This window comes from Paramisgurnus dabryanus, chromosome 17 (assembly GCF_030506205.2).
Source record: "Paramisgurnus dabryanus chromosome 17, PD_genome_1.1, whole genome shotgun sequence".
Classification (NCBI taxonomy): domain Eukaryota; kingdom Metazoa; phylum Chordata; class Actinopteri; order Cypriniformes; family Cobitidae; genus Paramisgurnus; species Paramisgurnus dabryanus.
The window spans coordinates 11,016,522-11,044,422 of NC_133353.1; the positions used below are offsets into that span (position 1 = coordinate 11,016,522).

A 27,901-nucleotide genomic window follows, 5' to 3' on the forward strand; every position below is an offset into this window, starting at 1 on the left:
ACGTGACACATCAGTACTAATTGACGTTCGCTCTTTCCTCTGTTCTGTCACTCACTGCTCGCGCACAGCGCCCGGGAGCCTGGAAACCAGCACGAAAGTCAAAAAGAGATACACCTGCTACACTAACCAGTTCACTTACACTATAAACTATAATAATAATAATAAAACCGGGAAAGATGATGAATCAGATCGAGCTCTCGGTGCCTTACGATAATGGATACGAGCAGGACGAGTACATGATGCCGGAGGAAGAATGGGATCGAGATTTACTCCTGGATCCCGCCTGGGAAAAACAGCAACGAAAGGTAAGGTATAGTTTGCTTGAAAAAACAAAGCAGACTGAATTTCCCTTTCTTTTTTTATAACCAATAATTTTTTTTATGTCATTCTTTAACAAGTTACACATTGATTTAAATGTAAAGGCAAACTTTTGTCATTTTATAGTCCTACTGATGTGCATTCATATAAAAAATTCGGGAACTTTTAATCATATCCAACTTAGACTAATATATTTAAATGTGTACTGATCTTTTAAATAGTAAAAGTTATAGTTTGATGTTAATATAAGCTTTCTAGGTTTTATATGTACTCCCCCCTCATTTTCTGTATTACCTCACATGAAAAGATTACTGTACTTTAGTATTTACTTTGAACCTTAACATTGTTAATTTCATAGTTAACATACTGAACACATACAACGTTTTATTGTATATAAATGTGGACTGTCCTATTAATGTGGGTTCCCTGGAATGGTCTGGATGGGCCCCGGCTGTTAGATGGATGCAGCGGGTACCGAACTAACAATAGCACTGAGTGCATGGCTCTGTTTGTCTGATACGAGAGGAATGCGGCCTGTCAACAGATGCTGCCAACACAAGATGACGTCCTTGGGATTAGAATGGATGCAGGGGCTAATTTTAACTGTTGGACCAATAGGCGTTATACCAGGTTAATCCAGTGTCCTTGGTGGGGAATTCTTTTGTATATGAAACAGAATCTTTACTATTGTATAGGCTATTTTAGTGTGTCAGATATAATATCTTCATTTTAACAAACGGGCAAAGTGGCACCAATTTAGAATTAAATACGACATAAATGATTTCGGATTCGGATTCAGTCAAGATTTGGCATATGGTGTTTGTTTTATAACAGGACATTTAATAGTCTCAAACTGGATGTAAACACTTAATTATGTGGGGATTAATGTGGGACTTGTGCTAAGGTCTGTGGGTTTCTTAACTGTGGCTTAAGCACAGCTAGTACGTTGTAACTTTAGTCTTTAATCTTTACAAAAGCACTAATTTATTCTGTCCGAGACCCTGTTCTTAACTGTGTCTGTATCTTCTTGTTTTTGCAAACTATCTTGTGGCTGCTGAGATTAGAAGTTAAGGTTATTAAAGTACATGACAAAATACTACCATATACAAATATAGACAAACCATAAGCCATATGGGTTATAATATATATTCGGGTTAAATTAACCCAATGGTCATGTATTTTGGTATTTTGTGGTACTAACTATTTACTAACTGGTACTAACAACAACTTTTGTAGGTCACTAAATTCCTAAATGTAACTTAATAATATAATATTATTTTATACATATAATTGGGTAATTTAAAACTAACCTTTATCAGTAATGTACTTTTGGATTTCTTACCAGATCTAGACCATCACCCCACACAAACATGTTCCTGCTGACACACCCTGAAGTTTTACAGAATGAATGAAATTCTTTCCTGTCCGATTAGATTAGACAGAGATGCTATAGACAATGTGTTAAATATACTGCATTCAGTTTCATATCTCTCTCTTCAATGTGTGTCTACTTCATCAGCCTTATCAGAAGCATACTGCAAAGAGAGAGAGCTAAATTTACACCCTTACCTCGCAGGAATGTACTGCGGGGTCTACAGTAAAGCTTTCATCTGCCAGCAATGGCTGTAACAGGGCTGAACCTGCTTTAGGGGATTAAAAAGATGCTCCATTGAGTCCAAAATCTGGTCAAAGGTATCGGTGGATTTGAAAGTGCAACCTAATACAGATGTGGGCAGCAGGGTAGCCGCATTTTGATCTATGAAATACTTCACAACATTGCTCGGGTATTTTTAGCTTAAAGGGGACATTTCCCAACACTTTTTTAAGATATCTTTGATGTACCCAGAGTATGTATGTGAAGTTTTGTGGAAAAATTTGCCATTTTTGGGTGTGTCCTTTTAAATGCAAATCAGCTGATCTCTGCACTAAATGGCAGTATAGTGGTTGGATAGTGCAGATTAAGAGGCGTTATTTTCCCCCTCTGACATCATTTGGGGAGCCAAATTTCGATTTTTATTATATGCCTGCAAAGAATGTTTTACCAAAACTAAGTTACTGAGTTGTTTTTGTCACATTTTCTAGGTTGATAGAAGCACTGGGGACCCAATAATAGCACTAAAACATGGAAAAAGTCAGTTTTTCATGATATGTCCCCTTTAATAATACACTGTAAACAGTTAACTTAACTCAAACCATTTAAGTAAACCGATTGCATTAGACCATTTAAGTTTTAAAACACATAAATTTAAGTACTGTGAACTTGAGTCATGTGCAATTATGCACTTATATTTAAGTAGTGTGAACTTAAATATAAGTGCATAACTGCATATGACTCAATTTGTTTAAGTTTACAGTTCTCAAATGTATGTGTTTTAAAACTGATGCAATCGGTTTACTTAAATGGTTTGAGTTGAGTTAACTTTAAGGTTTTACAGTGTATTTGTCCTTTATTTTCCCATTTCTTTCTGTAATTGTAAAGCAGTGTCTGTCATTAGAGTTATAATTTGTGCTTGTGGGAAGATTGTCGATTGCTGTGTTTTATATAAGTATTTCAGGACAGCAGTCATATGATAATGTAAAGGTTAATATACAGCAGCAGGCAGTTTTCAGCTTTGTGGCTTATTTGTCAGTAAGTGCTACTATTTTTGGAGACTAAACTCAGTACAGCTGACGTGGAGAGCTTGTGTGTATTGCAGTTTTATGATGATAAGACCACTCTGTTGTGCGACTGACTTATTTCACTTCCTTTTGATAATAAGAGACAATTAACACTAATAGACAAAACGGAGAACAGAACCTACACTACGTGCAATAGGGCTGTCACTTTTTATTCGATATTCGAATATGCATTCGAACATGACGTGAAATATCCCGTATTCGAACTATAAATAAACCATCCGGTTTTTTAAATGCCATGTGTAGCGCATTTTTTACAGTAACACCTCGTAATAGGAAGGAGGCTGAGAGTGAGACCGACGACGGCAACTGTGCGCAAGAGAGGGAATCAAATGGGACCAAAATGAACCTCATGTGCATGTCAAGATAGAATTATAGTTTGTATATAAAATGACATATGGTTTATAGTGTTAAATATTATAGCAGAATAAAAAGCTTGTGTTAATACATTGCATTATGAAATTAGCTTGTATGAAGATATTTCATCATTTTTACAATGCAATGTAAACTTTATATTAAATAACAACAGCATTTGTCTTGTAAACGGATTTGAAATGATCATGTGCTGACTGTTGCGCGTCACATTGACGACAAGTGAGATCTGCTTAACTCAGCGGTAAGTTTAATTTCATCTCAAGTATCAAAGGGTTTGTGCTCTCTATCATTGAAAACGGGCAAGCAAACAGCACGCGCAGGGTTAATGTACTTGTCAATGACGGCTCACAAACGCGCGGGATAGGCTTTGTATGTGTGCTTGTTGTCAATGACAGTTCTGGTCACAAACACGCTCAAGCGCGGGATATGTGTGCTTGTCAATGATGGTCATTAAATCCGCGGAATTCTGCAGAGTTTTCTGCCGAAATCTGCGGGCGCGAATTCCGTTTGCGTCTGCCTATATACTCCTGCTGCTATTTAAGTTGTCACGTTATTGTTTGTAACTGTTCTGAATCGTTTTATATATATATAAGTTTGTAATTCATAAGTTGATAACCTGCTGTTTCAAACATTAAGTAAAAAAGTAATCCAGACAACCCCGTTTATGACTGTCACTGTTAATAATTTTGTGATTGAATCTCCATTGCGGTGGGTTTTTGATGCGCGTGGGGGGGGGGGGGGGGGGGTTGGTGTGGCGCCTAGATATTCGAATATATTCGGATACATTGCATGATATTCGAAATCCGTTCGAATTTGATTTTTCTCAAAAGTGACAGCCCTAACGTGCAATTATGTGGCACAAATAATCGAATTCAATGTCTGTTATAACTAATTTACAAGTTAACTAGTTGTCTTTGACACTTGAGTAAGAGGTTCATAAAGACATCTGATATACTGAAACATACAGTATTAGGCTTTTGACAACTCTGAAAGATCCATTTTGACTATGCTAGAAATGTTCGGGTTCGGGTTTACTCGATCTCTCTTTGTCATCTACTCTGTTGTGAGTTACTCTAGCATATAATAAAAAAACAGAGATGAAGAACAGTTGGTAGGAGACAAAGTGATGATAGTGAATAAAATGAGCAGAGTTTATTGAATAATCTTAGTTGTGTTTCGATGCTCAGTCTTACTTTGCCCGGCAAGTAACGTTTTCAGAAGCTGTTATTATACACAGACAGTGGAAAACTGCTTCACAACATTTTCCTGTGATGTTATTGAAAACCTTGAAATGGAGACCAATTGAAACCCAGTAATGAAAAGAATGTAGAATAGAATAACAGGTAGAATGAAATTAATATTTAATGCATAACTGATAAACTATAAAAAGTAATAATATAGATAAAAAAATAAAACACACACACATACAGGCTTCTTTTAAGGGAAAACATCACCGTTTTTTCAATATTTTACTATGTTCTTACCTCAACTTAGACAAATTAATACATGCCTATCTCTTCAATGCGTGCACTTAATCTTGGTACAGCGTAGCATTTAGCCTAGCCCCATTCATTCCATAATAATCTTTTGTGCCACCATACTTACTCGTGTAACTACTTATGTAACAGTCTTTAAACAGGAAGTGTTTGGTGGCTTCTTAATTCATCCCTATTCAGACCATAAGGAATTAATGGTGCTAAGCTAAATGCTAACACATTCACAACGCGCTGTACAAAGACTAAGTGCACACTTTGAAAAAAAGGTAGGTATGCATTACTTAGTCTGTGGTGTTTTCATTTAAGAAACTAAGGCTATGTCCACACGAAGCCGGTGCATTCCCTATCCTATTTTTTTTCCTTGCTCTAAAAAAATAATCTGTAAACACGAAACCACTGAAACCGACTGAAAGGGGTGTAGTATATATGCCGGACCAGTATGGGGCGCTGTAATTCTGCCACAGATATAAACTATACACGGAGAAGAAGACTTTGAGCATGCGCATAACCAACGCATGGTGTTGTCCATTATCGCTTGTTGGTCACCACAATTGCATAGAAGCAATAGATTTTGCTGTAATAAAGCTAGTAGGCTTTAGTAGCTTCTGTAGCACGAACACAATCACGTAGTCCGCCGTTATTGTTGTTGCTGTTACGTGGGACGCTTCCGACACGTGATGGGATGACGTTTTCACTTCAAAAAATATACGGATTGGCTGTACAGACGAAACCGCAAGGGTGTCGGTTTCAGATTTATCCACTTTAGGACCCGGTTTCAAAAAATAGCGGATTCAGTCTCCCAAAACGCTGGATCCGTGTGGATGAAACGCCAATACGATAACAAATTTATACGTATACAGTGATACGAGTCTCCGTGTGGACAGCCCCTAAGATCCTAATATCTATTAACTCCATATGCCTGCTCTACTATATTAAAGCAGTGCATGTTTGTGTAAAAAGTGTGACAGTATCAAGAGGGGAAGCTGGAGCAATACATGTTCATTATTTTCCTCTTTTTCAGACATTTACAGCCTGGTGTAATTCTCACCTGAGAAAAGCTGGCACACAGATCGAGAACATAGAGGAAGACTTCAGGAATGGCCTGAAACTAATGTTGCTACTTGAAGTCATCTCAGGTACACATGCACCTAAAAAATAGTTTAATGCTAAAAATCATTAGGATATAAAGTAAATATCATGTTCCATGAAGATATTTTTTAATTTCCCTACCTTAAATATATATAAAAATGTATTTATTATTAGTAATATGTGTTGGTAAAGACTTCATTTGGATAACTTTAAAGGGGACATTTCACAAGACTTTTTAAGATGTAAAATAAATCTTTGGTGTCCCAGAGTACGTATGGGAAGTTTTAGCTCAAAATATCCCAGTTAATTTATTATAACATGTTAAAATTGCCACTTTGTAGGTGTGAGCAAAAATGGGTGTGGGTGTTAAATGCAAATGAGCTAATCTCTGCACTAAATAGCAGTGCCGTGGTTGGATAGTGCAGATTAAGGGCGGTATTATCCCCTTCTGACATCACAAGGGGAGCCAAGTATAAATTGAGCTTTTTTTTCAAATGCTTGCAGAGAATTTTATCAAAGTTTACCAAAACTAAGTTACTGGGTTTATCTTTTTCACATTTTCTAGTTTAATAGAAGCACTTTTATGAAATTATAGCACTTAAACATGGAAAAAGTCAGATTTTCATGATATGTCACCCTTTAAATGTGATTTTCTCAACATTTAGATTGTTTGCACCCTCAGATTCCAGATTTTCAAATAGTTGTATCTCATACAGATATCGTCCTGACAAACCATATGATACATCCGTGCAAAACTTATTTATTCCGCTTTTAGATGATGTATCAATCTCAATTTCAAGAATTTGACCTTTATGACCCAAATAAAATAATTAAACTTACCCTCATGCCATTCCAAATTTAAGGCTTCCTTTGTTCAGCTGAACACAAACATATAATAAGAATGATTACATTATATTGATATTATATTACAATGTAGTTAATGTGTTATTCTTTTATATGGGGTTAACATGATGACGCTCCAAAAAGCACATACATCCATTGGGTTGATACTCTATAGCCTACTATGTTTGTATAGACGGTTTCAGCAGCAACAAAATAAACAACTTTTGAGTCATTTTACAGGGAAAATAAATGACAAGTAAATTACCTTCATAGATTTCATATATTATATCAAAGAGATAATGTTACTATGAAAAATACATGTACACAATGTTAGCTACAGATCCTTGAATTCTTGCCTGGCTGCCTCCACACAGTTGTGATCCATGCTCGTCGTCTCCCCTCATATTTAGCAAACAAAAAATGTTATTTTCCACAAGGTTTTTGTTTCAGAGATCAGTTTAGCCACTAGCCAGACTGATAAATAAATACCAAGCAGGAGTTCACTTCTATTCAGACCTGTAACCGCGACAATGCGCGTGTGTCCAATGAAACTGGCTATAAGAAAACTGATAATAGTTTGAGCTTTCATAAACAGTGTTGACCCAAATGAGCTGGACTCGAATACAACAATATGCTCAAAAACACATCTGGGTTATAAGCACTCTGAGCTTCCTTAGGTTCTTCTGATATTTTAAAGCTCAGTTCACTTTATCTCATTGAAGTCTTTTATTCTGTAACCAAACCACACAGGTGAGAGGTTACCCAAGCCTGACAGAGGAAAGATGCGTTTTCACAAGATAGCCAATGTCAACAAAGCCCTTGAGTTTATTACCAGCAAAGGAGTTAAACTGGTCTCTATTGGAGCTGAAGGTATGCTTTATTTCACACCTGATATCATTTATAAATACATTTACAGTAGTTAAAATAACATGGTGATTATGAGACAGGTTAATTCTGTAGTGTATTGTGCTTTAAAAGTCATCAACAGGACAATAATAAAGCTTTGCTGTTTTCGTAGAAATTGTGGATGGGAATGTAAAGATGACACTCGGAATGATATGGACCATCATTCTTCGCTTTGCCATCCAGGATATTTCTGTGGAAGGTACCGAATCTACCACCCCACAACCAAATTACAAAACAAATAAAAACATCATTAAATAATAAACAGTTATTTTCTGTTAAACTAAAATTGTTTTGTATGCTTCTTAAATTTCCTTCAGAAACCTCGGCTAAAGAAGGACTTCTACTGTGGTGTCAGAGAAAGACTGCCCCCTATAGGAATGTCAACGTTCAAAACTTCCATGTCAGGTAAGGCTCATTTTAAATCGATAGCGATTAGCATTTTGTTCTGTCAGACGATGGTTAGTTTGGTGGTCAGATCTTTAATTCCAACATAACCCTGATTCTCTCTGTCTTCGGTAAAGCTGGAAGGATGGATTGGCGCTGTGCGCTCTCATTCACAGACACAGACCTGACCTTATTGACTACGCCAAGCTCAACAAGGTCTCAAGCGTGTCCTCAGATTAACATTATTCAATTATTCTAATAGTCCTATCACAGTAATGAATTTATATGCCAACCACAACACGTTTGTATTCCCCTTTATTATATCATACTAAAAATGAATCAGTGACTTTAAAGGTGCAGTGTGTAAATATTAGCGACATCTAGTAGTGAGAATGTGAATTGCAATCAACACCGCTCAGTCACCTCTTCCTTTCGAACAATAGAGAAGCTACGGTGGCCGACACAGATCAAATATGTGAGAGTAGCCAGACAAGCAATGAGGTCAATAAAGTGATAAAATGCACTCTTTTGCGCAGTTTTCCATTTAGGGCTACTGTAGAAACATGGCGTCGCAAAATGGCAACTTTCCATGTAAGGGGATCTTCGTTGTATGTATATAGAAATAGCTCATTCTAAGGTAATACAAGCATAATAGTTCATTATGCATTATGTATCATTGTCAGTTCTGTCTATTGATCCTCCTAAAATTACACACTGCACCTTTAAGTCATCTCCCTCCTTTAGGAAGCCAAGGATTTACCCTTAATTTTGTCTGCGGTTGTTTTCACTCTTTATTTCTTGCATGCTGGCTTTGTTTCTATAAAATTTACTCAACCCAACATTGATATTTTGTTTAAGGCCTGATATATTATAATCGTATGGAAACTACTCACATACACCCTTTAGTTATTGAGGTTAACAGAGAGAACGCTGGTCCATAACACTTTTCCCAAAGGTCCATATGGGTTTATGATAATCCTGATCCGGAATAGAATTTGGGAAAGTGATCCACATACCAGGAGTACCAGAGCTGTTTCTTAAACATGCTTTCTAATAAACCATCAATGGGAATGCAAATAACTGTGGCCCAAGTCCATTTAGATTACACATTGTTTTCTTCAGACACACTCAGGTCTCTGTGAATGAATTATGTAGTATGATTTTAATTGAATGCTGGATCAGATCGAGGATCATTCAGTTCCCACTAGTGAGTTGTAAAAGTGCGCACACACATTCCGACCCCCTTTCAGCTGTTGCTGTCGGCTCCAGGTGAGCTGGAATGGGGTTATCCGGTCTTTAGGATAGACATCAGGATGTCCATTACATCATGGGTCGCCTGCAGCTGCTGATGTCCTGCAAAGTGGCTTTGTATTGTCAAAGAGATCAAAAGCTTAATCCTTAAGCCCCGCTTAAACGCATATAGATATCTGCAAATACACAATAACATATGCATTGTTTATTTGTGTATGCAACACTTATACAATGCAGTATGACTTGAATATGCGTGTGAATGTTGAATAATATGAGAGTTATAACTATAAAAGTAGGGGAGAGCGGGGCACAACCAAACGCTTTTTGGGTTTGGCTTAATCATTCAAAAAATATTTGAGTTTGATTAATTATATTTTTACACAAGCAACACACACATCTCTACTACAAATGAACATTTGAACTTTGTTTCTAGTACTTACCATTCTTGGACAATTACACCAAATGTGACAGAAGTGCAAACGTTACCACTTACCCCATAGGTGGGGTTCATTGTAACAGGCAGGGGGTTAGTTGTAACACTTGCTAAAAATTAAGTTTGCAGGCAAATATTTCAATATTATTTTGTCTATATTGAAGTGGATATTGTTTATAAATCTGTCTTTAATAGACAGGTATCCACACTGTATTCATTCATCCAGCCCTTTTCTAACAATAGTTCAATTATAAATGGATACAAATGTCTAAATATGTGAGAAAAATCAGCAAAATTATGACAAAACATTTTTTTTTATATGTGACTCAGTCTGTAATAACCATACTACAGTTACAAAATCAAATTCTAAGATAATGAGCATCAAAGTCTGATTTTAGCCATTCATTTCATTATGATTTCAATCTTTGACGTGACTTTATTCAATCAATGTTAAAGATATGAACAATATGTTGACACACGATTTTTGATAAGACAGGCACATTTATTTTGTTGGCAGCCACAGTCATTCATGTGTAGCCTATTTAAAACAACGGCAAGAATTACGCTAACGTTAGCGGTTTTCATATCGTTATCGCTGCGGGGTTAGTTGTAACACAGCGTTACAATTAATCCCACTGGGTCAAAATATTTTCAAACCTACCAAAAAAGTTGCTAAGAGCTGCAGACATATTTCAAAACAATGCTATGTTTTAGTCAACAAGACACTGATTAATATGACATAGCATTGGATTTGGTGTCTTACACACCCAACTTAGAAACCGAAAAAACATATGATGAAAAAATGTACTTACATGCCACCAAAACACTCGTTCATCAATAACTCTCTGGAAAAACATTAAACATTTCCAATAATTTGCGGGAGATCGTCGTTTGGCAGTGTGAAAAAATACCGGAAAAGAAACGAAATGCTCAACCTTGTGCAACAATGTAAACAGTCCGTGTTACAACTAACCCCGCGTTAGTTTTTGCCCCACGCACCCCTACTATAAAATACTATATTGTGATTTAATAAAATATTGACAACCATCGACATTATCCGTTGTTGTGGACGCTATTCAGTATTGGTGTAAACAGCATTAAATCTAGGAATTCCAACCTGTTGATTCTGTATGGAAAATATTTCAGGACAACAATAACACGCATTAATTAAACCGTAAAAACTCAATTTACATAGAAATGAATTTATGTAACTTTCTTATTGAAAATCTTCTTCATTAAAATCAATTCATTTGCTCCTTCCCTTTGGTGGCACCTGTTTACTGACACACCTTTGCATGGATAAAGACTAACATTTACGGCCTATTTAGATTTTTAAGATAAGGAATATTTTCATTTTGTGTATTTTTTAGGATGATCCTCTGGGTAATCTGAACCTGGCATTTGACGTTGCTGAAAAACATCTTGACATTCCCAAAATGCTGGACGCAGAGGGTAAACAATCCCATTAAATTCTCCTTATAACATATCAGAATGGTTAGCAGCTCCATTCATCTCATCCTGCTTTATTTCATGTCTTCTCTTTTGTCTCTGATCTTCTCTAGACATTTTGAACACCCCTAAACCTGATGAGAGAGCCATTATGACATATGTGTCCTGCTTCTATCATGCGTTTGCTGGAGCTGAACAGGTACAATGTTTAGTGCTGTGTGTGCTTTCTGCATCTCTATTTTTTATTCATGCTTTCATTTTTACTAACTCCATCAGGCTGAAACAGCTGCAAACCGAATCTGTAAAGTCCTGGGAGTAAATCAGGAAAATGAAAAGTTGATGGAGGACTATGAAAGGCTGGCTAGTGAGGTCAGAAGACAATACTGTACCATACTCCCCATATACTCATTAACACCCAAACAAGCGTTTTAACCTTTGTTTTTCTTCCTAGTTGCTGGAATGGATCAGGCGTACCGTTCCTTGGCTGGAGAACAGAGTTTCGGAAAAGACCATGGTGGAGATGCAGAGGAAGCTGGAGGATTTCCGAGATTACCGCAGGTTGCACAAACCCCCAAAAGTGCAGGAGAAGTGTCAGCTGGAGATCAACTTTAACACTCTTCAAACCAAACTCAGAATCAGCAACCGGCCTGCGTTCATGCCTTCTGAGGGCAAAATGGTGTCGGTGAGAGGACCTTTATTGGTTTTAAACACAGGCAGAGTTTCACATTTGTGCTTGGGGGCACCTACCGGCAGACAGGGGAACTGCAATATTTTAAGATTAGGGAAGACGTGGGACGTTTTCAATGGTTTAAATGAATTCAATATATTTTAGCCTTAACTTACTCAGTCTTCCCACTAGAATAATAAGCTTAGTCAAATGAAATGAGAAAATATGACTTATTTTTATAATATATAATATTTGTATAATATGACTTACTATATTTTATTTCAATATTCAATATTATTTTATTTCAGTGGCAAACTCTGCCTATAGTTTTAATTACCACGAATTATAATATAATAAAAAAATTATATATTTACATTCATGCATTTGGGAGATGATTTAATTCAAAGCAACTTACAGTGCATTCAAGTTATAAATTTTTATCAGTATGTGTTCCCTGGGGTTCGAACCTATGACCAAAAACGATGATTTGCACTCCTTATTATTCAACATAGCACATAAAAACAAATGTTTTGCCTTTTTAGGTGAATCTGTTCTCATTTTAGTAATTTTGTGATCAAAAGTAAAGGTACACTACTGTGCAAAAGTCTTAGGCCACCATGCCAGAATTAGATTTGTTGTTTTTGAAATGTTATAGTGATCATATATAATTGTTTCTCAGTCTCTTTAATAGTATACATCCAGAAAATACAGGAAATGTGTATATAGTATTAAAAACTGTATAAAAATGTAAATTGATGTGTTGAGTTTTTAGGGTAAACTTCCCTTCCACTTGAGCAATAGCAGGAAACTGCAAATAAATCTCTTAAACCTAAATAAAATTAAATCCTAATTGCTAATTTTAAAGAAATTAGTCTTTTACTTCATTTTGCTCAAAAACGCTCAAGATGTGTTTAGTGCCAAGAGAGGTCACACTAAACACCTACAATGCCTAAAGAAGACATTTAGTCCTGAAAATTGTATTTTTATTTTTTTGTACATATTTCATGTATTTTCAGCTTGTATCTTAATAAAATAGATTGAAAAATTAATATGGATGGACATTAAGACCTTTAAAACAACAAGTCTGGTGGTGGTGGCCTAAGACTTTTGCACAGTACTGTATGTCAGAAACCACTGTAGATATAAAAAAGTCATATAAAGCAAATTATTATAGACAATATAATATACTTTTGTACCTGTTTACCACTAAATTCTTCAACTGCACCATTAGCTTGCATGTAAAATATCATTTTTTAATGAAAAATTCACATAAATTATTATTTTAATTAGATTTAAATAGTTTTAGATATTGATCTAGAAGTTATGTGTTGAATTCGGCCAACTGCTGGTTAGAAAAAAAAAAAAAAGAATTACAGTTTAGAAAATAAAAAATTTTAACCAGCAGAGGCCCATAGAGACCCATTCATTTCACTGGATGTGGCCAACTGCTCCCATCACTACTTTAGTGATGCATTTTGTGAATTTATGTATATATAAACATTAGAAAGGACATTAAAAATAAATATTATTCAAACAGTAGATTTTTTTGTGGTTTTGGATGCATTTTGAAATGTCTGTTTTTACAAAATGCCACAGAAATTTGACTGAATGTAAATGTGTGTGTGCGTGTGTGTTTGTGTCATTCTGTGTGTGTCTGTGTGTTCTGTGTTTAAGTGTTACTGTGTCTTTGTGTGTGTGTGTGTCTAAGTACATTTTTTTTGTGTGTGTGTGTGTGCACGCACCTGTGTGAGCATTAGAGCCCACCACTTTACATTTTTGTTCTGCATCCCTGTCTGTGGCAGTCATACCATTGTGTATTTAGCATGTCTTTTATTGCATTTGTGCTTTAGTACCACTTTTTATGTGTTGAAATGTTCAGATTTATTCTGGATGCATTCATTTATTTATTTATAAAATCTCTTTTCCCATTCATTTCAGTTGGGGTCATTTTGACCCCCAAGGGCCTCTTTGTAAAAAATATTTTTACACATCTTCAGAACGACCAAATCAAGACCCCTTTTTATATGAATATTGACAGAAAATGTAGAAAAGTCACAAAATCTTATTCCACTGAGATGAAGGGAACCGTTTTTTGGTAACTAAAGAAAAGTGCCTTGGAGTCATTTTGACCCCAGGGAACTTATAAGGGTTAAAAAAATGGGTGCTAAATAGCACTAAAAGCTTGTAATCATAGGGGAATAATTTTTGTGCTATATAACACCTAAATAGCACCTATGAAGATCCATAAGGGGGTGATATAGCACCACTATAGCACCACATATGGTTCTACATAGCACAATATGGTTCTGCACATGTACTGCATGAATGTTTCCCCTATTACAAGCCAGTGAAACACTTTTAATGCTATTTAGCACTGTTTGTTTTTAGAGTGTTAGATAAAGCATTATTTAGGAATAAGATGACATTAGTGTAGTGTATTGAACATGCTTTCGACTTCTCATCTGTGTTTTTTGTGCAGGATATAGCCAGTGCATGGCAGGGTCTGGAACAGGCAGAGAAGGGCTTTGAAGAGTGGCTGCTGTCTGAAATCAGGAGACTGCAAAGATTGGACCATCTTGCGGAGAAATTCAGACAGAAAGCTACCAACCATGAGGCCTGGGCGGCAGGTGAGTCCAGAACCAGGAGTAGTGTATTGTATATATTAAATATTAACAGTTTGCACATGTTTGTCTGTGCTTATTCCAGAGCCGGCGCCAGACCATAACTAACAGGGGGGCACTCGGCTTCCAACGGGGGGCACGCAATAGCAACAATAACTTGCAGAAACTAGACATTAAAACAATAAATACAGCAAGCACACACTCATACAACTGGTACAGACTGTCAGCTCATTTCCCGTATAAAGTGCAAAAGACCACAAACTATGCGCAAAACTACTGAACTTCGACCGCGGTGTGAGCGCAAGCTGAGCTCCGCTGCGCTCGCGCTCGACGCAACAACAAACCGCCCTCGCGCGGCGCAAGCCATTGAAATGAATGGGCACAGCGCACACCGCGTCCTGGCTTTAAAAAAGCCGCTTTACCATAATCACGTCGTAATGCTGTTAACGGTCTATAGCCGCACTTCACATTTAAGCTTACGTAATTTAAAACAACGCTAACTTACCTTTAAAATAGCTGAAGACGGCGTGTAAGAACATTAAACTTCCTTAAAACAGTGTCCTGTAGATTTGTAAATTCCACCTCGACCTCTAATCTCTGAGTTTGAGCCAGTCTGTGTTTCATGAAGTCAGATGAAGCAGGCGGTGCTGATTCGTTCTAAATGTTCTAATATTCATATTTTACACAATCCATAAAATGCCGCGAAAAAACACGTTGCTAGTATCAAGTCACAAATATGCTAAAGACGTAAGACGGGTGAGACGCGGCAATACATCCAATCAGAGAAACTGGTCTATTTTAATTAAAGAAAACATATATCAACTATATTTTCATCATTTGATTACATTACAAGTCATGAAACATTCAATGTTTAATTTATTTTAATTATTCTTGATATATATTAAATGAATAAAAACTTTGTAGGGGGGGCACAACAACCTGTTCGGGGGGGCACTGCCCGCGAATGCCCCCCCATGACGCCGGCCCTGGCTTATTCTCTTTTGTTGAGTTTGATCAACCTCCCTGTTTGATAAACAATAGGTAAGGAGGAGATGTTGACACGTAAGGATTATGAAACGGCATCTCTGATGGAGATCCGAGCGTTGCTGCGGAAACATGAGGCATTTGAGAGTGACCTTTCTGCCCACCAGGACAGAGTCGAGCAGATCGCAGCTATTGCTCAAGAGCTTAAGTATGACCTTTAGCTAAGATGTTCAGTATTGTGTTTCCCTATTGCTTTTCTAAGACATAACACTTATGAATAACAGTGATTAACAGCTTGTGCGATGCAGGTAAATATAATGGAGGAAGTTAAGATAATCTTGTGTTTCCTATCACAAAAATATTTACACAACTTTGTAGTGAACAGACTGTAGTAAATGTCACATTAGGATGCAGACATGCACACACACAAAAAAATGCTGGGTTATTTTCAACCCAATGTTGGGTCAAAAGGGACGAACCCAGCCCAATGGGTGGTAATTTAACTAATGCCTTGTTATTTCAACCCAACATGCTGTTTTTTTTAACCCAATGGCTGGGCTTGTTGCTTTTTGACCCAAGACTGGGTTGTAAATAACCCAGCATTTTTTTAGGGTGCATCCGGGAGGATTATACTTTGCTCACGTTGGACTGGACTTCAACAGTTTGATCTGCGTTTATTTTAGTATGTGATTTGTCCTTGTGACTGACCTGTCACGTTCGGACACCATGCATGGGCTGGATAGCTTCATATCACCAACACTGTTTGTCTATGACAAAATGCACACAATGTGCTTACAGTGCACTTAGTAGTTTGCATCGCTCGATTTCTATTTTAGCATACATTATCTCCCCGCAGACCTGAATAATTTTATGTGTGTGTGCATAAAGCGTGTGACTGATAGCTGTCAACCTTTACGTTGTCTTATTCAAAAATCTTCATGGTATTTACATGACAGCCATGAGCATATTTACATTAATACAAATTAATATCCAAATAATATTTAGCAGTCTGGAATGAGTGTTTTGTTTTATTACACGTTCATTGGTTATTTACATAGCAAAATCTTAAAGTACAGTGACAAAGACACAGTTGAGTTGAAAAATATTACAAAATTATAGAATATGAATTTATTAAATTAGAATTACAGTAGATGTGCCTAAAACACACATGTTAATAAATTATTAATAAATACATACATCCATAGATTTTAAATAGCCATTGCACTTTTAATGTTGCTATTCTCGCTTTCTGTCATTTTGAAGTGAGCTGGACTATCACGATGTGGCATCTGTGAATCAAAGGTGTCAAAGCATTTGTGACCTTTGGGACCACCTTGGCACGCTCACCCAGAAACGCAGAGAGTCTTTGGAGGTGCGCCGGCTGTGTGCTCTCATCATTATTTTTCCTTTTTGGTCTAGAATATATTATTAGACATACACATATTAATGCATCCACTGAGAAAGCAATAAGCGATCGTGCTATCATGTTTGCAGAGAACAGAGAAGCTTTTGGAGACAGTGGAACAGTTGTTTCTGGAATATGCAAAGAGATCTGCGCCCTTTAATAACTGGATGGAGGGAGCCATGGAGGACTTACAGGATATGTTCATAGTGCACACTATCGAGGAGGTCCAGGTACACACAAATGCATACAGTATGCTTTCAAAAACCTTCACATGTAAAGATGCTTTTTACAGCCAGCTTGATCAGCGTAAACCCATTGCAATTCATGCTGGTATATGTTGGCGTTTTCAGCAGGGACAAAACCTCTTCTCAAGCTTGCTTACTTTATCTGTCAATGTGTGCAGACTTTGATCACTGCTCATGAGCAGTTTAAGGCCACACTTCCCGAGGCAGATGGAGAGAGGCAAGCCATTATCGGCATCCAGCAGGAAGTTCTGAAGATCTGTCAGAGTTACGGCATCCGTGGAGACCTCAAAAACCCCTATAGCACCATATCTACAGAAGAGATTGCCATCAAGTGGGACAAGGTAAAACACACGCCTTGGTTTTTGGCAGAATTTGTTGCTCTTCAATATTTTCGGCTGCTTTTTATGAGACATCTCACCCGATATAATGAAAAACTAATAACAGGATAACAAATTTGAGTAGTTTTTGTGTTTGAATAGTTGTTTGTGTTGTTTAACACAAAGAAAAGAAAGTTTAAATAAGTGTATCCTTTTGATTACCTTTTTGATTTTCTGTATGTCCGTTCAGGTAAAGAAGTTGGTTCCTCAGCGTGACAGTGCGTTGCAGGAGGAGTTAGCACGACAGCATGGTAATGAGAGACTTAGGCGGCAGTTCGCTGCCCAGGCCAACCTCATCGGACCCTGGATACAGACCAGGATGGAGGTCAGTACTTTATGAGTAAAAAAGACAGGTTTTACATTCAATTGTTGAAGTTAAAGGCACAATAAATGTAAGATTTTTGCATTGAAGTATCCAAAAACTTCTAGCACTGTGTTTTATATTTGATATTTTTACTTGTGTACTTACATTTGCCTAAATGTTTGCAGTTTTAGCTCTGCCCCTGTGCATAGGGTCACTTGTCAATGATATGGGTTATCCTCTGACATTATCCATTAACATTATTTGTGAGTCCTGTCGGATCGATTCCCGTCGACAGTTAAAGGGATAGTTCGGCCAAAAATGATATTTAACCCATGATTTACTCACCCCCAAGCTGTCCGAGTTGCATATGTCCATCGTTTTTCAGACAAACACATTTATTTTCGTTAATAAAGTTTTAAATATGGATATTTTTATAACAACACTGCGCGGATTACCCTCAGAAGACCTTTGTTTATCATCCTGGAGCCGTTTGGATTTAATTTGTGAAGGATGGACGCACTTTTTTTGGACTTGAAGGTCGTGGACTATGGGTGGACCCCGTAACATTACATTTAATCAACTGAAAGATCTAAAACATTTTCTAAAATATCCGAAAATGTGTTAGTCTGAAAAACGATGGACATATGCAACTCGGACAGCTTGGAGGTGAGTAAATCATGGGTTTAATATCATTTTTGGCCCAACTATCCCTTTAAGATTAAAGAACTCTTGTTGTTTTATGCTTTTTAAAGCAACACTTTGCGGTTTTTTGACTGCAATAAAAATAATATCTCTATTATTTCAGTGGTAGAACAACTCTTAACTGGACGAATTCTGCTGCTGCAACCTGACCCATAGAGCAGAAAAATAAAAAATAAATAAAATTCTAATATAATTGTAAATATATTTAAAAATATACAAAAAAAGAAATTTTTTTTTTTGCTAAAATATATTTTGAAATATGTTTACAAAAATGTTCACCAATATAATTTTTTGGCCATTTAAAAAAGGCATAACAGATTAGAAAATTTTTAACTGCAAAAATATTCTTATAATTTTATACATTTTATACAAACTTTTGTTCTTTTTTTGCTGTTTAAAAATTAATTTGTTGCTTCTTACAGGGTGCAAACTTGTCACCTTTCGGCGAAATTCGCCGTTTTTGATCCAAAATAGGTCATTCTCGTGATTCGTCTAGATCCGATGTGTTTTTGAAAATGAGGGGTGAGGGGGGTCTGCGACATGGTAGCAGTAAATGAAATTATGAAAATCATGTCCAGCTATTGTGGTTACGATGTCAAATTACTAGCCAGTTTGGCGGGTTATGTTTTACAATTTATAGTCACCTCATTTGCTGCCGAAGTTTAAGCAGTCTGCAGATTGAGCGCACGCACTTAACTCGTAGTATTTTCTTATTCGAGGTTAAGCACCCATGTCACGTTGCTGTGCGCATGGTCATAAAAGCTTAAAATTTGTACACGCACCGCAGTTTTAAATTAAGTGATTTTAAGCCGTTAAAACACAAAAAAAGTGCCATATCCGCTTCTCATTAAGCTCGTGAGTATTTTTGCCGTTGTATTTGCCGTAAATGCATACACGCGTCTAAATTCCTGTCTTTTGCAAGTATCCTCATAAACACGAACATTTAGGTCTTAAAGAGCACCTATTATGGGATACACGTTTTTAAAGCGTAACTAAACCCCTGGTCAGAGCCTTACTCCACCCACTGGCAATATTTGAAAAATGCAAGAAAAGTGGGCAGATCCCAACGGAGATAGAGGGGACGAACTAAAGTGTGTAGTGAGATCGTAACAAGGGCGTGGTGAGCTTGAATCTGCTTACGTCACGAGTTACTTTTTGGACCCAACATCCAATAGGAAAATTCAACTGCAGTGGCCACCGTTCAACCTGAAGAGGGCAGCACTCAGACGTTTTTACACCATATATTGTAGTATTGAAACACTTTATATACAAATGTCAAAAAACTTACTAAAATGAATGAACAGGGCTAATAAAGCATCATTCTTACAGATCTTTAACTAAAAAAAGTTTGTTTAGGGTTTAGTTACTCTTTAAACATCATTTTGTGTGTAAGTGTGTATTAGTACATGCTAACGATATTCAAAAAGTACATACCTCAAAGAAAACGATGACGCGAGTTATCGTCTCTAACGTTCGAGGACTACAAAAAACACTCGGATTGTAGGCAACAGTTTACTTCCTGGGATTAGTGACGTAGATAAGACCAACATTATCATAGTTCAGCCCTCTCTGCTTTGCTTGGGTACGCCCTCAAAGACGAGGGTGGGGAGCGCCGAGTCAGAAGAGAGCTAAAATGGCGGAGGTTGGGAGTCCCTGCTTTTACTCTGTTTGCAAACTCTTGTTTCATCGTTTAAGCGATTAAATCTCTCGAGTAGACGCTGTCTCTTTAGATGCGAGGGCAAAATAGCACTTTATGGACTTCCACAGAGGACATCATGTTTAATACGGTTCCGGAAAAATCCAGTCAGAAGTTGTTCACGGAGTTTTCACAATAACTGCTTCTCATGAACCGAAGCTGGATTTGCGCGACGTCTCCTCCTGAAAGTTGGATTACTGTGCACTTCTGGATCACAGGCTGTAAGTATTCACGTTTATTATTTGCCTTTTACTGTACATTACGTAACCGGTAACCGGAGATTAACATAATGTGCGTGTAGAGCTAAGCTTGCAAGCGAACTGTTTTGTGTTGTAATACTGTATTTCATAAACAACGTACCATATTTACACACGTGAATGTTGAATTATGCAGACTATCTTTTTTTTATCGATGTTGGTTAAGACATGTTTACAAACTTGCTAAGTTACCAGCTTAACTGTTACCGGTAAAATTTGTTCTCATGATCAAACTCAAGAAACTCTAAGTACAGATGATTTGTTTAAAGTTATATGTATTTTACTGTTGTATTTACTTGAAGCTTTCTTAGATTTTGAAACGAAGTAAACACGTAATGTGTGTTGCTAATGTTGGGCCATGTAATATGTAATACATTAACGTTTTAATGAATAGTCTAACGATTTATAGTCATGGTACTCTATTGTTATAATATGTCTTTTTGACTGAATACATGTTTGTTTTATTTGTCTATATCTTAGATTCGCAGCTGGACACATCCTTCTACACTGTATGCAAACATGCAACATCATTACACACAGTACAAGGAGTCAGACTGGCATATGAGGAGCAAAGGTGTGTAACACATATGATGTATTTAGCTAGTGAAACCACTACCAGTCTTAAATGTATAACTGATGATGACAAAGTTTTTTTTCTCTGCATAATCATAGGAACCCAGACAGTAGCATCGTTTCACAATGTTTCCATCACCATCATCAGTGGATGCCTTTGCCGTCCGTAGCCTGAGATTTCAGATTTGCAGCAAAAAAATTTGATTTTCTCATTTATTGGAATGCTATGCAGGTATTTAAGTATTTTAGTAACTGTGTTATATAAAGTAGTATTTACTTTTACAATAAATTTATGCTTGCTTATATTTTTACAGGTTGTACCTTGCAGCCATCCATTACAATGTCACCAAGCCGTAACAAAAGCAGGAGAGGGAAAGTACAAGGCTATGTTCCCAAAACACACAAATGACATACCGTAAGCAGTAATGTTTTATTTCAAATACATTCATAATTAAAAACTTAATGTATGAAGCAGGGAAATAAATGATCAAAACAAAAGATTTATTGACTGCAATATTTCTACAGTTATGTGGATGATGTGATCAGGCTTGTGTTTGATGAGGTATTTGAAGATAAGCTGAAGGAAACCCCAATTCCAATGGACCTGGCATCACAGTTTGAGAAACCTTCAAAGGAGGACGTGATTGCATGCCATCTTCAGTGCAGGGGTCGTCGGAAGCCAACATTCCAATCAGGAAGCTCCAAGCATATCTGGAGAACAACACACGACAGGATGATAACCCTAAAGTGTCATCTTAGATAGCACCAGCTGACAAAGCTTTGATATGCCATTTATCTCAATAGATAGCTGTAAGAAGTGAATTGAACAATTTTTGAAAGAATAGCACAATATGGTTACTAAAGTATGTTTATTTGTATATTGTTTAACATTTAAATATATATTTGTAATAAATAAACTTTTGACTGACTACTATATTTTCTTTAAAGTTACATCTTTTGTTCTTTTGGGTACTTTGTTACTATAATAATACTTTAGTGTTATTGGTTTAAAAATGTAATAAAACTTAATCTAGTCCTGCGCCTCAAAGGCTTATAGTCGGTACAATAAATGTTCTGTGTGTAGGGATTTAGACAATTTGTGCAAAACCTGGATGATGAATCACGCAGGTAAGAGGCCCTGGAACCTGTTGCATTCTCCTTAAAACCTAGTAAGTAAAAACATAGCACAGTCTTTCATAGTTTACCATAGTAAAATAATGTAGAACTAACATTCATTTCAATTAATACTTTCTTTGTGCTACATTTGGTGTTTCCATATAGTTTGCACAGTAAAATAGTATGTAAGCAGTATTTTATAATTAAGTTTACTATAGTAAAATAATGTAGAAATTACCAAGTGAAATCGTTTTATAATCATTTCAACAAATACTTTATATGTGCTACATTTGGTGTTTCCATATAGTTTGCACAGTAATACAGTATGTAAGCAGTCTTTTATAATAAATTTTACTAGAGTAAAATAATGTAGAAATTACCAAGTGAAATCGTTTTATAATCATTTCAACAAATACTTTCTATGTGCTACATTTGGTGTTTCCATATAGTTATGTAGTACGTTATAATTACCTTTTGGATGTCTTTGCAACACATTTTCGTCTTCGTTTAGCATTCTGGCAGAGCTAAGGACACCTAAAAAAGTTAAATCCAATCGCGTTCATTGACGGAGATCGTTTATATCGTAACGGCCGTCTGAACTCTCTGGATCGAGCTCGAAGTGGTAAGGCAGTACAGACACCATCGTTTATAGAGAAATATAACGCTTGTTTACGTTGCCTCTCTGAGGCTGTGACTCTCAGTCAGAATCTGTAGCCGTTTCTCAAAACCAAGTACGCTGAACTCGGACTTGTGTCCTTCGTAGTTCGAACTTGTAAGTTCAGACTCGGAAGAACGAACTCCTGACGCGAAATGCATTCTGGGAAACTTCGCTGTCATAAGTCCACACAAGTCTCCTCTGATGCATCCTCGATAAAATGGGCGGATCAAGAACACATCCGGGGATTTTATGTGAACTTGGGCTTGATGCGAACTTTGAATTGGAACAGTACTTGGGCCGCGACTGATGACGTTTCACAAGTCCGCAAGAACACAAGTACAGACAAGAACGCATATTGAGAAACGGCTTAAGGGCGATTTATAGTCGTGCGTAGGTGCTACGCCGTAGCTACGGCGTAGGCTATCCGTAGCCTGTGCGTAGCTCTGCGTAGCCTGACGCGCACCTCACAAAATTCCTAACAGCGCGTCGGACCTACGCCAACCGCAAGCTCTGTGATTGGTCCACCAGAACCCCTCCCGTCAGGTAAAAAAAACTGCGTCATAGGTATTTCCGGTTGAGACGGTGAAAACAAAGATGAGCCAAGTCGAGGAGTGATTTAACTAAAACTGCAACATAAGTCGCTGTTTATTTACTTACATCATTGCTGGTCTTCTCAAATTATACACAACAAGTTGCTATTTTTTCTTCGTTTGTGGGTTAACTTGCTTAGCTTCTTCTTCTGTGACGACTTCTGCTGCTACTGTGGTTACACGCGTGATTACTGCCAACCAGCGGTTTCGCGTGTCTTTGCACGTCGACGCGGACGGCGACGCACAAGTATAAATGAAAACCGACGCGGAACCTACGCCGTCGCTGCTACGCCGTAGGACCTACGCACGAGTATAAATCGCCCTTTATGTCAACCCACGCGTAGTCATGGGCGTAACCTTTCAAACACACGCTGAACCCAGCTGACCAATAACAGTTGAGTAGTCATCTGACCAATCCGATTACACTAGACATTTTGGGAGGCGGAGACAGGAACTAAACCGAGCGTTTTCCAGACAGTGGGAAATCGGTGAGGTATGTAAGCAATTTATAAGACTCACAATGCATTAGTTCAAGTTTTAATAACATGTATGTACTATGGGATATTGCAATAACGTGCTAACGTGCCAATTTATTAGCATAATTGGTGCTCTTTAAGAGAATGTAAACAACTAAAAGAGAAAACGCATGTGTTAACAGTATATTAGATCCGGACTTCGGTCTTAAAGGGGAAGTTACCTAATTTTACTCCTGTCTGTCACTCTTGTTAATCAAACAGCATTGAGAGAAAATCTCTCACTGCTCTTTAACTAAATCACTTTTCTACCTTTAATAACATTTGTATGTCGAATTGTACACGAGTTTGATTCAAGTTGCTCGTTCAGGGTTCATATTTTGTATTAGAGCTATGACTGTGAACAGAACAAACCCTGAATAATGTTTATATGTACTACTAAATAATAATAAAAATACAAATTTCTCTAATACTTTACCAAAAGGTTGTATTTGTTCACATTAGTAAATGCATTATGAACAAAAAATGAACATTATATTGTATATAAGCATTTATTAATTCTTGTTTATGTAATTACAGTAATTGATGTAATTGATGTTGCATTAACTATGCTTACAGATTAAAATTTGATTTAAATTAAAATGCTAAAATCAAATTTAAATGCTAAAATGAATAAGATTTACAAAAAATAAATAAAATATATATATATATATATATATATATATATATATATATATATATATATATATATATATATATATATATATATATATATATATATATAAATATGAACGCTTGTGTCTTTGTTACCTTTTTCAACCCTGATGAGTTTGCACCCCTGTTCTAAAATTCATTTTGAAATATATGAAGGTTAAAACTAAATATATTTTAAAATTTCAAAAATATATTTAATTAAAGGGGACATATCTTGAAAATCTGACTCTTCATTATCCCCAATGCTTCTATTAACCTAGAAAATTGGAAAAGATCAACCAAGTAACTTGGTTTTGGTAAACTATTCTCTGCAATCATGTGAAAAATAGGTAATTGAAATTTGGCTCCCCCTGTGATGTCAGAAAGGGGATAATGCCGCCCCTTAATCTGCACTATCCGACCACGACACTGCAATTAAGTGCAGAGATCAGCACATTTTCATTTTGAAGAACACACCCAAAGCGGCCCATTTTTGCTAACACTTACAAAGAGGCAATTTTATCATACTATATTAAATGATATATATGATATTTTGAGCTAAAACTTAACATGCATACTCTAGATTTATTTTACATCTTTCACATGACTTTCTGTATTCACCGGTTTTGTAAAAAAATTCATGTGAGCTGTTTACAGACAATTGCATTTTTCAACCACACCGGAAGCTGTGAGACAGTCTTACATAGTGGCAATGTAACAGCATCATCATGCTTTAGCTGTTATTGTTGTTTAGCGTCCTCTAGTGGCAAAAATGACATACTGTGTGTGCCTTTAACTGAACAGTTATTTTATACATTAAGTTCATCATTATAGAATCAATAAGTAAAACAGGTGATTGCTTTACTTGTCATGTATTTACAACACAAAAGGAGATTGGCCGTTGTGCTATGGTGATTGGCGGAACTTTGGAGGATCAGATGACCCAGCTGAAACAATGTGAGCATGTTATCGTCAGCTACAAACCCAACATCGACCTTTTAGAAGGAGACCACCAACTCATCCAGGAATCACTTATCTTTGACAACAAGCACACTAACTACACTATGGAGGTAAGCACACAATGCTTGATAAAGTATATACCTTAAAATTGGATTAAAGCTTGTGCTAAATGAACATGAAGTATGTTTAGACTTAGTATCTCTCTTTTCCTTTGCAGCATATCCGTGTGGGCTGGGAGCTCCTTTTGACTACAATCGCTCGTACCATTAATGAAATTGAAACTCAGATTCTGACGCGGGATGCAAAGGGCATCAGCCAGGAACAGATGAATGAATTCCGATCTTCCTTCAGCCACTTTGATCGGGTGCTGTACTCAAGTGTTTATTTAGATTAACTAAACCCTCTACTGTGTTTGAATTCTATCCTAATCCTAATTGATGAAATGACACTTTTACATTGTGATTAAGAATTTAAAGGCACTATTTTGTATTCTCCACAGTAGGATGTAGATCTAAAGAATATATTTTGCCTATTTTGTGTTGTTTTGTGTTAGGTGCTATTTCCTTCTCTATTCTCTATTGCTTCATTTTTCCTTCTGTGACCCCAACATTCATCCATCCTTGACCTTTGCCTTTAAACCTCGGCTGTGCAGAAGAAGAATAGGGCGATGGATTCAGATGACTTTAGAGCCTGTCTCATCTCGATGGGCTATGATCTGGTAGGAGTTAAAGAGGACAGATTACACTGAACACTACAAAAAAATATTTTTTTATTAGTATGTGGTTTACCAGTTATAATCCTTTAAGCAAAATTGATTTCCTTCAAGAAATTTTGCAATTGGGGAAAATATAAACCTAACCCAAGATATATAAGAGGAGCTCAGAACCAAAACCCTGTATGTGTTTATGTGTTTTTCTCAGGGAGAAGTGGAGTTTGCTCGAATTATGATGCTGGTTGATCCAAACTCAACAGGCGTTGTGTCGTTCCAGTCTTTTATTGACTTTATGACCAGAGAAACAGCAGACACAGATACAGCCGAACAGGTCATCGCTTCATTCAGGATCCTCGCTGGAGACAAGGTGTGTATGATGTTGTATTTCTTGCAGTATAAAATAGTATTTCCTTTAACCACAAATGAAGAGCTTCCTCTCTGGAACACTTTATCTTTACCCTGATAAATCTGTTACCAGATGCCTTATCTGTTTTGTGCTCTGTCTTTTATCTTTATTTAGCCATATATTTTGGCAGACGAGCTAAGGCGAGAGCTTCCACCAGACCAGGCGGACTACTGCATCAGCAGGATGCCTCCATACACGGGCCCCGGGGCCATGAGTGGAGCCCTGGACTACACCGCCTTTTCCTCTGCCCTTTATGGAGAGAGTGACCTTTAACTCAAGCAACACCTGAGCTTCACCTTTCACCTTTAAAACCTTTATTTGTTAGCCTAGTAAATTCTTTACCTAGTAGATCAAATGCACCAAGAAATGAAAACATTCAAAGTAAATGAAATATGATTAACTTATTGATTATGATTAACTAATTATTCTTGATTATGATTACATAAATATGATTACCTACAATGTTTCTGGTTGATATAAAATGCCTTTTTTAGTAATTCAAATTCAAATGCATTTGTAGTGCAATCAGTGCACAAAAGAATGAAAGACATTATTAAGTTTGAATTTAATTCACTTTGTTCTGAATGTTATAACTCACACTGAATATGCATTATTCTACTACTGTTAAAGTCACAATGAAATTAAAATTAAAAAGTGCAATTTTTTTGGCTTTTTTTACAAATTAAAAAATCATCTGCCCTAATAATGATTAATTAAAAAAGGCCAATCTCCTCCCCTTCTCCAAATGATCTCTTTTCTGGTCACGAGGAATGATTCAAAAGGCGGGGCCTGAGAAAAGATAGCAGCGATTAGCAGTTAGCAACATAGCGACCTCTAATCCAGTCAGTTCTCAAAGGAAGAATTTATGTCCCGCCCTACTTTTTTTCTCCTTTCAGAAGCTGTTGTACTAAAAAACAGAAAATAAGACAATCGCTACTTCTGGTTCATTGTGACTTTATATTCAAAAGCATGAAAAATATTTTACTGTTTAATCATACAGTATAGAGAAATTGATACGAAAATGTAGTATTTCAGAGCAATATGTTTTATGTTCACTAGTAAACATTAGTAAACATTACACTGTTATTATAAAATAAAGTAATAATAATAAAAAAGTTTCCACTTTCTTTTATTGAATAAAATGTGGTTTCACACTTATTACTCCAGATTGAAAAATTATCAACCAACAACTGTTTTACTGCTTTTTCCATGGGTTGTATTACTTAAAAGGTACCTCAGTTA

At 36.6% G+C, this 27,901-nt stretch overlaps 1 protein-coding gene and 2 long non-coding RNA genes across 4 annotated transcripts; 2 read left to right on the forward strand and 1 right to left on the reverse strand.

Moving 5' to 3' along the window:
- Positions 1 to 36: 36 nt before the first annotated feature.
- On the forward strand, positions 37 to 27,118 carry actn2b (actinin, alpha 2b). The gene is made up of 21 exons (XM_065297360.2): positions 37 to 305; positions 5,887 to 6,001; positions 7,548 to 7,667; positions 7,816 to 7,902; positions 8,021 to 8,108; positions 8,225 to 8,303; positions 11,142 to 11,223; positions 11,334 to 11,419; positions 11,497 to 11,589; positions 11,672 to 11,902; positions 14,367 to 14,514; positions 15,550 to 15,700; positions 16,756 to 16,864; positions 16,987 to 17,127; positions 17,301 to 17,483; positions 17,710 to 17,844; positions 25,472 to 25,651; positions 25,759 to 25,905; positions 26,194 to 26,259; positions 26,462 to 26,620; positions 26,774 to 27,118. The coding sequence occupies exons 1-21, from the start codon at positions 177 to 179 to the stop codon at positions 26,930 to 26,932; spliced, it is 2,688 nt and encodes an 895-aa protein (XP_065153432.1). The 5' UTR covers positions 37 to 176; the 3' UTR covers positions 26,933 to 27,118.
- Positions 19,937 to 21,673, forward strand: LOC135787663 (uncharacterized). Of its 2 annotated transcripts, XR_012335301.1 has the most exons (5): positions 19,937 to 20,442; positions 20,959 to 21,052; positions 21,151 to 21,283; positions 21,366 to 21,466; positions 21,577 to 21,673. It is a non-coding gene; the product is annotated as an uncharacterized lncRNA (long non-coding RNA). The 2 variants fall into 2 exon arrangements; XR_010547158.2 differs by lacking the exon at positions 19,937 to 20,442 and having other exon boundaries at positions 20,666 to 21,052.
- LOC135787662 (uncharacterized) lies at positions 21,676 to 22,799 on the reverse strand. Its single transcript, XR_010547155.2, has 3 exons — positions 22,639 to 22,799; positions 22,160 to 22,217; positions 21,676 to 21,762 (listed from the first exon to the last, which is right to left on the reverse strand). It is a non-coding gene; the product is annotated as an uncharacterized lncRNA (long non-coding RNA).
- Positions 27,119 to 27,901: the final 783 nt, after the last annotated feature.

Coding starts and splice junctions, on each gene's coding strand:
- actn2b (XM_065297360.2), top strand. CDS start 177: ATGATGAATCAGATCGAGCTCTCGGTGCCTTACGATAATGGATACGAG. Junction 17,845..25,471: donor GGATACAGACCAGGATGGAG/GTCAGTACTTTA, acceptor ACAACACAAAAG/GAGATTGGCCGTTGTGCTAT. Junction 26,260..26,461: donor TCTCGATGGGCTATGATCTG/GTAGGAGTTAAA, acceptor TGTTTTTCTCAG/GGAGAAGTGGAGTTTGCTCG.